The sequence below is a fragment of the Pleurodeles waltl genome, chromosome 9, assembly GCF_031143425.1.
Source record: "Pleurodeles waltl isolate 20211129_DDA chromosome 9, aPleWal1.hap1.20221129, whole genome shotgun sequence".
In the NCBI taxonomy this organism is placed as follows: Eukaryota; Metazoa; Chordata; class Amphibia; order Caudata; family Salamandridae; genus Pleurodeles; species Pleurodeles waltl.
Window position 1 is genome coordinate 1172002669 of NC_090448.1, and position 12065 is coordinate 1172014733.

At 43.3% G+C, this 12065-nt stretch overlaps 1 protein-coding gene across 2 annotated transcripts in view; it reads left to right on the forward strand.

The window, feature by feature from the left end:
* G2E3 (G2/M-phase specific E3 ubiquitin protein ligase) overlaps positions 1-12065 on the forward strand; it is a 245406-nt gene that overhangs the window by 66226 nt on the left and 167115 nt on the right. For both annotated transcript variants that reach the window (XM_069209054.1, XM_069209055.1), the window contains one exon: positions 74-171. In XM_069209054.1, coding sequence (XP_069065155.1) covers positions 74-171 — 98 coding nt within the window. The remainder of the gene's footprint in view (positions 1-73; positions 172-12065) is intronic.

The window sequence follows — 12065 nt, forward strand, 5'->3', positions numbered from 1 at the left end:
AGTTGTTTATCTCCCATATACTGAGTCTGAAAGTCTTTTGTGGAGTAAATTCATAATGTGCTTTCTGTTTCAGCTTGTGTTTTATGTGGGCGGACAGACAACTGTCCTGAAAAGTATGGAGAAAAGAAAACCTATGCAGATGAAAACATCACCCTTCATTATTACTGCCTGGTAAGGCTTATCTGCTTTTAAAGGTTTTGCAAAATATTTTAATGTCTAGAAGACACATTTAGGCATTTTACGTGGCTTTCACAAGTTCGGTTGGTACCGGATGTTCATTCCACAAGCTTACTTCCACTAACATCCCCCTTTATTCTTTACGGGAGCTAAACTGGCCCTTCTTGGTGCTGGGTGGAATGTTGATCTTGTGCTTATTACTGAGGATAGGCTAGTGTGTTGGGCTCTGTATAGTTCACCTGTCCTAGTTCTTTCCACTCTAGGTTGTAGATTAAAAATGAGAGAAGGGGGTGTGGTCTAGCAAGATGTCCGAGCAGACGTAGAGCACAAGAGCTCCTCTGGCCCTGATCAAAATCTTGCTGAATCCTGCTAGGAAAGTGGCTCTTCCAGATCAAGAACGCTCCATCCTGCCTGTATTGTAAGGAACCAGGCGATCGGGGGCCCAGAGGAGACACTGCAGCTGAAAATCCAGGGCTGGAAGGTGCGGCTTGCAGATGAGGAGCGCCACCAGCCATTTTTTACCTTTTGACTATTGCACCACTTCCTTGGCTTCCAGACAGAATGGGCCAGTGCAGAGTTTCATGGAGGATTTGATTCGCCGGGAGCTGGAACCCTCAGAACGGTCTTCTGTGTTTGACATAGAGAGGGCACACCTGGGCCTTGGTGGTGCAGTCCCTTTCCGGAGTGCACCTGCAAGCCCTGATAGCAAGTACCCTGAACTAAAGAGATGAGGACTGTATCGTTTGAGTTGTTTGCCTGTCCACGCAGAGTGTTCGAAAACCACACCATCATTGAGTACCAGGTTATATTCAAAAGGTTTACACAGAGCATATCCTACATAGAGGAGAAACACAAACTCGGAGCAATGAAGTAGCAGTATTCTGGCTTACCTGCTGCCTGAAGGTCCTGGTGCGCAAGGCAAGAGCCACTATTTCGGCCAACGCAAATGAAGTATGAACTTAGTTAGAAATGAATTGAAACTGTATGAAATGGGCACTTATAACCTGGAATGGTGGGGGGGATAAATATTGTATCAAGTGAGAGTGTACTCCCCCAATTCAGCGGTATAAAGTACAGATTTTATTGTTGCTGGAAACCCATCTTCTAGCTATGGTGCGTGGGGAAAATGGAGGAGTTTCGTGAACACTTAAACTAACTGCTTGGGGTGTAATGATGTAGGTTGCTGCTAAGGTCCTCTTTGCAGAGACTGCATTGTTCTCCAAACCGGGATGTGAGCATCATTGGAGTCTTGGATGACTTTGACACTTGCTTGGATAACAGTTATGGCTTTAATGTAGATGACAACACCTTTTACCCAGACGTAATCAGGGTTATAGCCCCATATATGCTCACAAGGCTCTTGTGGGTGGGAGACCTTCAGTGTGTTGGACTGGTGACTTGATAAGCACCCCTGAACCTTTATACAAATATGGAATTTGGTGCCATCACCACTCAGCAGACCACACATACTTGTACTACTAACATGTACACAGGTGTATAGTATGCTGGATTATGTTTGAGGGCATAGGGAGGTGTTGCTCCTTTGTGTACCTTAATTTACCATCTTTCAGACCACTAAGCATTGCTTTTCACAGTGATCCAGAGGGGATTTAGGCTCAAAAGTTTGTTATGGAAGCTACCGTCCGAGGTGCTGACGGACAGGATATTCTGTAACCACATAAAGGACTTCATGTCACATTTTATTTCTTTCAGGGAACCTCAACCAGTAGGAAAGCTGAATGGGAGGCTTACAAGATGACATTGAGGAGAGACAATAGCCTGTTTGTTTGGGATGCAGAAATGGTTAGGTCAAGTTTCAGGTCAAGAGTGCTTGTCCTGAAACTTGCGCAACCACAGTTGTATCCCGCACTGACCTGGGGCCTGACTGTTTCCACCAGTTGTCTATAGTTAAGCCACTGGTGGGATAGATCTATAGTAGAGATCTGGAGTAGATTGGGAAAAAAATATACCTGTAAGCGATACAAAGGCTGTTTGGCAACTGGGTTAAGTTCGGAGGATGTTGGCATGGCTGCTTAATAGGGACTGTCTGCAGACTGCAATCTTGCCCGAGAGTGAAGGATGGGGTGAATATCGTAGACCGAGGTCAGATTAATCTAGCCTGCACAGAATACTCTCAAAGGTTGTGCCCATGTTCACACATCCTTAGGGAAGGAGCTTGGCCGAGAGCTTTTTTAGATGGAATGCTGAGGTTGACTGCAGAACCATGCCAAATGCTCGAGGCACTGCTTCAGATGAGTGAATTGAAGGAGACTCTTGAGGGCTTGATCTGGGAGCAGGACCCTGGGAGCTGATGGCTTCTCAGTGGAAATATAGCAAATGATGCCGTTCACATTTTAGAGCGGTTATTACCTATCGGTAGCAAAGGCCAATTTTAGGAGAAGTTCCTTTATTATGCACTCTCTGGATGCTTCTACTGCCCACTTTCCACTGGCTGCTTTAGACTTAGAGCAGGTGTTTGATAAGGTGGGATGGCAATATATGTGGGTGGTTTTGCAGAATATGGGATTTGGCCTTAACTATATTAAATGGATTCAATTATACATGGACTGCAATGCCGTGGTGTTTGCTGGGGCATCGTGTCCGTGTCAGCCACGTGTAGTCTGAACAGGGGAACCAGGCAGGGATGTCTGCTGCTCCCTGTGCAGTTTGCAATGGTGGTGGAACTGTTGGCATGCAGATTACAGCTGAGGTTATTGTACTCAGTGGCAAGTTTATTTTAAGGACCTGGATTGGTCTGTGCCCCTCCTTGGAAAGGAATGGAAGAGTTTTCAACAATGTCTGGCCTCCTACAAATGAGTAAGACTAAGTGATTTATTCCCTCTGAGAGGACTAGGCTGGCCAGCAGTAGCTGTCCTGCTGCAGTCCTATCCCCAATGGGAAGAGGAAAGGTGACATGCCGCCCTGGGGGACATTATGATCTCAATGTGGTTGTATTGCTGAGAGGATTGGAACGCTCTGAGTTTTGGAACAAATTACAGCTATCTCTCATGGGGCCGCATATCCTGCCCAAAATAGTTTTTCTCCCCTGAAGTGTATGTCATGCAAAATGTTATGTGCCCAATTTAGACTGGCACATTTCTCTGAATCAAATGTTGACTTCATTGGTGTAAAGAAAAACCAGTCAGATGAAATTAGATGCCCTCAACCCCCTCCCCCACCATACTCACCCCCCCCTTGTTGAAGGGCTAGGACTTCGATTTGTTTGTGTGTGGCAACACAGAGCATGCTACTAAGTGGCCTAAATGGGAGTAATCTCTGCTTGTGGATGAGCGTGGGCCTTGCTCCAGCGGAGCTTTTTCTGATGGGCAGGGTAGTCCCTTGCTTTATTAAGCTGGTGTTGGGTGTATGGCATAGATTGGTATGAAAAGGGACCATCACTTTATTTGCTGAGAGCCTATCCCTCTGATATTTTGATATTTAATATTAATTGAGCGCATTAATACCCAAAGGTGTGTTGGCACTGGCCTCTGAGAGCACAACAGTTTTGCTGCCCCATTAAAGAAAGTGACCTGTGGCTGACATCAGGGCAGTTGCGAGTATGTGGGGGAACTGGTACCACAATGGTAGTTTCATAACATTTGAGCAGGCACAGGAGTGTTTTGTAGTGGGAAATGGCCACTTCCTGCATGTGCAAGACTTTCAGTCTATCTGGTTTGAAGGTGTTCCCTACAAAGCTGCAGAAATATGCCCAGTGTGGCAGCTAGTGAAGCTTGCAGGGTGTGGAAAACAGATAATGCACTTCCACATTGCCTTAATGGGGAGGTGGAAGTGGGGAGCAAGCCCGAAAAGGGCCAGGACACGCTGGGAGGACAATTACCTGGGTGAACGGACAACACGCGACTAATTGAACTGGGCTTACCATGTGTATGGTAGGATTCTAGGTGGCATTGGTAAAGGAATTGTTGCCTATTTTAGCACTACAGTTAGAGGGGTCTGTGAAACTATACCTGCTTTACAAAGTGAAGGAACAGAATGTCATGGAATGCAAACCTGCTTGGGTTGGTGTTGGCCAGGCACTGGATAGCTGTACACTGGGCAGCTTTGTAGGCTCTCTAACTCCTGGTATGGCAAAGAAACCTACTGGAATGGGTGATTGTTGGTGACTAGCATATGGAACTAGTATGAAGGGATGATAGAGTGGGAAGGGCCTAGCTGTTTGGGGAGAAATTATTGCAAAAATGAATGAACCATCTTGGGAATAAATCTCCTAATTGACAGTCAATGGCAGCCTGTGGCATGAATAAATGGATGGGGGTGGCTGACACCGGAGGGTGTTTCCTAAACATCTGCTGTATTGGCTCACATTGTACTGTGTAGATGAGAAATTGCATTTCTACTGAATACTAGAAGCTGGTTGCAATTAATGTTGAGGTTTGTGTACTGTGGTGAAAATGTCAACAGTATTTCAAAATAAATGAGAAACATGTTCGAATTTCTTTTGTGTCCTTGGTCCTTACTCATCACAGCTCATCCCTCGGTTCACATGGTGAACAATAAGACATACTCTGATATAAAATAGATTTTTTGTTACTGATCAAATGCATAGTTTCAGAATAGTCCCTCTTTGGTAAAGCTATAGTCCCTCTTTGGTAAAGCTATAATCCCTCTTTGGTAAAGCTTTGCATGGGTTGCTGTCTGGAATCACGTTTTCTCTCTTGGTGGTTAAAGCTACACTAAAGCTTGCATTTCTCACATGTTTGCTAGTCCTTTTGTCCCAAGACTTTTATTTTTTATTATTCCTTCCCTCATAACTCCATCCCTGTACTACCTAATCGCTGGTTTCCAAGCAGAACTGATGTAGTTGCAGGGGTGTGGAATTTAATAAAATATCTACTTGTCCATGGACAGGTTGCTTCTTAAATCTACTTGTCCTCTAAAAAAAATCTACTTGTCTCTTTGCTGCCATTTAGTGTTTTGACATATTATAGCCGCTATCTCATGTAAGAGCTCTGATAATGGCTTATCTGATTATACCGTACTAGTTCAGTAGGGCTTTAATACATACAATTGCAATCCCTATTATAGCAATTTCCTTATTTTGCCACCATTCTGCAGATCTACATACTCTGGGTGGAGGAAGCAGTAAGCATAGTTCCAGGGCCTGGATGCCTTTGAGTCTGCAAACCTAACATGCATGTTTTAAGGATTTTCACCAGCTTTCCTCTAATCTTTTCCCACAATGAGAAAAGTTGGAAATTTACTCCTGACAATGGCAAAAGTAGAAGTTCTTACTGGGCTGGGAAAAAAGTGGTTGGAGGGAAAGTGAACTTGCAAACTCAATAGATTTTCACATGAGAAAACCTACACTTACATATTTGCTTGTGCCAAAATACAGTTCACAAATATTCTCTAGGAGTATGTTTTCCTGGTCTACTTCTGTAAGTTCTTGCGCACTTTTGCGACTAAAAATTGTGCCCCTAATTAGGTTTGGTGTTAACAAAGAAGTTTTGTTTGTATTAAATTTCTATTTCTCCATCAGCTGGCTTTATGAAACTGGAGGTTGTTTTTTTTTTAAATACTAGCATGCATCAACACATTTTACTAAATGAAGCGCCGAAGAAATAGCACCGAAAATTTCATAGTGGCGAAACGTTTGTTCCCTACTTGCTTTTTTTTTTTTTTTTTTTTTTTTTTTCTCAACCTTTCATTTTTAAAGCAAATAATTCTCACTCTTGCTCACAAGCTTCTGCAAACATTTGCATCTAACCAGAGCATTCTGGAAGCATTATACGTAGCCTCATATGAAACTTTTCAAACGTGTACAATTTTTTTTATTTATTCTTGGTAGTGCGGTGTGACCTTAAAACGTTTATTTACGGCACTTACAGTAATAATGAAGCCTTCTCATTAATGAACAATGAATAAAAGTTTGTGCAGCATTAACATGTGGACAGACATTACAGAGAAGGAAACTTTCTGCAGTTGTGGTAAACTGGCAGCCAAAGGGTTTGTGCTGCAGGGGGTTGGGCCTACTTGTTCCAAGGACAACAAACATGAACCTGTTTCTCTTGACCCCCAAACAATATGACCTGGTTGATAGGAATTCCTCATCCCTCAGTTTTATTTTGCTTATTTTTAATTGCATTAGAAGAACAGCACCAGCCTTCCTTCCGTTTATGAAAAAATTTAAAACTCACCTATCCGTGTAACACACTATCCCAGATAGGCTAACTTCTCACATCTTTAATACGTAGCTCTGTATCCTCTCTGTCCTCTGCACCCATTTATTGCCACTGGGGCTTGCACCCTGTACAGCTTTTTGTTGCTAGGCTCATTCTTTAGTAATACCAAAACATGCATACAATCCTATGCGGACACAATCTATTGTAGTGTAGCCCAAGGCTTTTCATCCCTACGACTAATGCAAACTACTTCTAGTTCTATGCACTCAGCACTGCTTAGTGTAGACCTAATTTTCTATGATGGGGCATCCATTCATAATTTGATTAGATTTGAAGGGCAGGTCTCGAGTTGCCTGAATACTACTCGACAGATCCACTCCAGTAGACCACATTGGAAGTAAATGGCACAATTTAATTTCACTGAGGCACCTGGATCCTTAAAGCTTCTTTTTTCTAGAAGTAAAGTGACAACTGAGCCACCACACTGCCAGCTGCATGACGAATTAGAAAACCTAGCAGCTGCTTTGCACTTTTACTACAGAACCCAGTGGCTTCTTTATCAGACAGATCTGCTAGAAGATGCTTCACACATGAGGTGAAACAGTTGTACTCACATTCAAGGACGCTGAAAGATGCTTGAAACCTAACAACGTGACAAACCAGATTTCTTTAAGTCAGCACATGTATTATAAAACCTGCCTCCATGCTGCTAAAACATCCTTTGTAGGCTCATCGGGATAGTTTTACACTTTTTAAGATTGTCAAGTCATTTGAGTCCAGACTTCTGGGGACGCATGTACTTCCATTTCTCTAGCACTCTGTGATGACATTCTTTCCTTTTTCTGTCCTCCGATTAAAACCATCTGTGAAGAAATTAGCAAGACTCATTTCAGTAGTTCCTTGTCTGCTACCGAGGAGGATATTGCAAAATCTCCCACTACTACCCAGCTTCTCTTGTCACAAAATGAAGTACTTGCAGCACTATCAATCTGGTTCTGGCACTTTGCAAAGTGATCAACGCCTTTTACCTCCGGAATAGGTGCGGTTCGATGCAGACTACTTCCAGGTCCACCTTAATTTGATAACTTGGCCGCTGGTTCTGTGCTACCCCTCAAGAACCGCTTGAGGTCCGCGTGGAGCTACATGTCTCCTGACTTCCTCAAGCTTAATGGCGACAAGACAGGAGTCTGGGGACAGCACCGTGATTTGAACGGAGTCTTTAGGGAACAATTCACTAGGTAATCTCTCTAGCCCAGCCAAATTCTGGCTTGATTAAGATCGGTTGTTGGGCATCGACGCACTAGCAGTACATGGTGTTGCTGTTTGGGCAAATGCATAACATTTTCACGACTGGTGGTAAATGTTCAGTTTCAAAGTGAGGAGTTCATATAACACCAACAACTGACTAATGAAGCCATGATGTTGAGCACTGGCAAAGGAATACCTTCGATGCATCAGGACCCTTATCAAAGGCTTAGCTTTATGGTCAACGCCCAGAAGTATCATGTGACGCCTCTTCAATTGGACAATGCTTTTTGCATCCATCATTAAGGCTTTTATTCCGTCTCAGAGGGTTGCAGACATTCGCAAGGTGATTCCAATTTTGCAATCCCTATGCCTAATGGGTCTGGCTTCATGCATTCTGTTGGTGCCATGTGGCAGATGGCTGATGAGAGCAAATCAATGGTTTCTGAGCAAGATCTTCACATCATGTTCAATGATCTCGATTAGTAGATGTGTCCCTTCAGGCTGTTGGTTCGTCAGGAAGAGTAATTCTGGTATAAGATGACAATTTTACGTGAATGTGTTCAAAATCAATGGCTACATCCTGATGTATCATCCCATCCACCAGATTTTTCTCGACCAAATCATAATTTTTTTAAAATATTGGTTGTAGGAAGCAGTCCTTTTGTGTAGTGTACCAGTGTAGGGGTACATCATGCAAAAAGTCCAGCCGACCCTTATTTTACAGGAGCTTACTTTAATATTTCCAAGTGCTCTATTTGTGGTAGTTTGGTCGAGCAGTTCAGGTGAAGCAGAGGCGAGTGAGCATTTGCTGTACACAGTCAATAAATCCAAGACCAGATTAGAAAAATAACATACACATATATATATATATATATATATATATATATATATATGTGTATATGTATATACGTGTGTGTATATATATGTGTGTGTGTGTGTGTGTGTGTGTGTGTGTGTGTGTGTATGTATATATATATATATATATATATATATATATATGTGTGTGGTTTTTTTTTTTTTTTTTTAATAGGACCTGAGCCTCAAAAGCAGTAATGTCATCCTATAGGAGAAACATGCCCTGGATATGGGTATACTTACAAACCGTTGTAGAGGGTATCCTTTAGGAATTAGGGTGGGGGAAAGGATCCCAAGTACACCAGTAGTTCAGGTTTACCTGCCCTGGTATGTCCAAGTGCAGAGGTGCTGGTCGCATTGGTAGCTTGAGCACTTCAGCAGTAAATGTTTACAGGGACGTGTCAAGTGTCTGCAAGGGGTTGGATTGGGGACCAGTCCGGCAGAACCCAATGTGGGGTTCGGCTTGTAGGGGCTTAAAGTTAAAGGGGCCACAGGCATAAGTTGTGTACCCAGCCTGAGTGGGGGACGCGGTGGCTCAGGTTCAGAGGTGCTGGCAGGCAACTTAGAGTTGGAGGCTCCCACAGTTCTCGCTCAGCCTGCAGAGGAGAGAAAAACAAAACAGCAGGGCCACTCTGGATGTGGAGCTAGTCTGTCCTGAAGTCCCTCGATGTGCAGGTAAGTTTTGGCAGTGGTGGTTTCTGGACTGGACACAAACAAGCCTTGGTGGGTGCAAGTGCTCCGGCTAAATACTGAATTTATGAGCACTTAAGGGAGTGTAGGTTAGTAGGCAATGGACTACCTACCCCTGGGGTGACTACACCCGCTACATAACCACTTCCCGTGGGAAGAGGGAATATTCCTGACCCAGGGTGCCTAGTTTCACCAAAAAACAAGATGACAAAACCCCTTCTCAAGTGTTCCCTACAGGTAGTGGGGGTGACCATGTCAAAAAGGGCACGTTCCTACATTGATCACAGGATTTTCTTCCTTTACTCCAGGGAAAGAAAAACACAACCTCCAAATAAATGTCTCCCCTAATACCCTGAACCCAGCTGGCATGGACACTGACCATTGTTCCTAGCTATCTGCTCTTTCAGTCCTGGCATCTGCCACACTGGGTCAATTCCCACCCTCGGTCTCAAAATCTCGTTTCGCAGGAACATGTCTGGTATTCTGTATAAATATGGGAAGGGTTTGGAGTCCTCCAGGAGTAGTGAAAAATAAATAAAAATCGCAACATATCTCTTATTTAAGTACTGTTGGTTGTCACTGCAGCTAGTTTCCTTGGCACAACGTCTGAGTGCTTTCTATTTGACTAATTTATTTCCAATTTGCCCCCTTCAAGGAACATTTAAGCCACCTGGGCGTTCCAGCACAACTTTTACATGGTTCCTCTCATCAGGCAAGATTGCCAATACCTCTGGGGGGATTTGTTCAGATAGTTTGTAACAGGGGGATACATTTGTGATAGAATAGAAGCATCGCAGGGCCCTCGCATCCACCAGAGCGCTCAAGGCTACAGATTTCAAATCACGCCTTATGGCTTGTAACATTGTGATTTTTGGTAGATAAGCACTGATTTCAGGATACTACCTTTTAATATCTCCCATATAACCAGTCTGTCCACAGCCCTCACCTGCACTTCAAATAAAGCCTGGGGGATTATCTTATTCAGTATAACTTTACTTAGGGGCTCAGAAGAATAACTACTGTATTTGTGGCAAAACTGCTTCAAACCATTCATTTCTGCCATCAATGCAAGCCTCCAACCAATGAGGTGCTTTTCCCATCTTAAACCTGAAAAAATCAACGTAAGTATTTATATTCCTGGACCTCCATATATGTATTGTCTAGGAACCAAGAGAATCTCCTTTCCACTTTGCAAATAGACAAAGGTTTTTGTTTTCTCAGTATTCATTGTCCATTTCTCTTGACAGTGAATGCTTAGTGCATTTAGTTTACATTGAAGGCCAGTGGCATAAGGTCGATCACCACCAAATTGTTTGCATACATAAACCAACTCGTATGCCTCCCTCCAATCTAGGGAGAAAAACAGTGTGCCACTTGGTACCTGAGGTAGGTCCGCAATGAATACGCTAAACAATAGAGGAGCGAAGACCTATACCTGTCCTAGGCAATTCTCTACCAGAGTTTTCCACAAAAGGCTACCTTGAGTGCAAGATCATCCTGTACCCGTTATTGCTATGGAGTTTAATCATGAGATCTAACAGCGCCTCAGGTGTATTCCACTGTCGGAGCTTAAGCCTTAACGTGACTGTCCACCCTGTCGAAGGCAGCCTAAAGTGATATCTGAAAGAGATACCAGGCAGTTTTTAGCTGGTAGGTTTTACCTTTTTTGTGACTAGGCTTCTCTATTGCTCCCGTCCATGAACCCACTCAGGATTTGGCCCCAGAACCTGGGGTCGTTTCTAAAGATAACTGATGGAAGATCATCTGGGCCCACCTGCCCTGGAAGATTTCATATTGCAAATAACTTCTGATATTGCTACTGCTGTTTGGAAGTGTGTGATAGCCTCTGTCAGCTAGCAGAACATTCAGGGTCACCAGCTGGTTTCCCGAATATTCTCCACTATAGAAGGAATCCTCTATCTGTGCCCCCAGGGAGGAAAGAGAACGAGGTAACTTAAGTTAACCAATCTTCAAAAATACTTGCTGTTCTTCCCTACAATTGCAGCTAACATTAGCTCCCAGCTTGATTTTTAAAATTTCCTTTTTCATAGTCTGATAAGTTGTGATGCTTTTTTCGCAGCCTCCATTACTTCCCTTAAACTTGCTTTTTTTTGTATTTAAGTTAAAGCATCCGCGGCGCTTATTCAGAGTTCATCTTCTCTCCTGACAATCTGTCAAACCAGTTGTTTGTATTTGAATATTTGTCCAGTGGTGCCTGTCGGATGGTCTCAACCACTTTGTTTATTTCTGATGTTCTGCACATCACACTGTCTCCGAACAGGGAGTTGCACTTCCTACACTGAAAGGTTGTTTGGCTTTCCTTCCTCATTCATGTGTCTTCCTACTGCTAGATTTTTTTCTGAACGGTTTTCTTTGGTTCCTCCCACTATGTTCATTTTTCGTAGGTGGGATGGGAATCTTGTGCTGGCTTTCCTCATGCCACCCCCATGTGAACTAATGCACAGTTACCAGTTTCAATTTTTCACATGAAAAAAATGATAATCACTGACTTTAGCCTGGAGACTTGGTAAACGTCAGGCCTTCTTTGCCCACCACTTGGATGTAACCTATATAGATAATTAGTTCTTAGCACTTGCCAGTCTTTTTCAAAGTGTGGTATCTGCTTTTGACATAAGTCTATCGCCTTTCCTTCTTTTTTCCCCCTCTTTCTCATTCCACTAAGAAGTGACTCTATAGAATAAAACCACAAGTATGAGTACTGTACAGCATCAACAGAGTATGAATGGGCTTTGCGACTATAGTTATGAAGAAGTGCCTGCTATATTTTGATGTTTTTGTTTAATTGGTTGGGTCTAGAGCTACCAGTATTACATATACAGTGCACTTTCCCGGTTTGCACCATGGCCCGCCTTTCAGAAGAGGTGTCAGGCGCAAACCAGAATAGTTCACCCGGCTGCCCCGGTGGCAGCACATTCTAGTGAAATAAGAAGC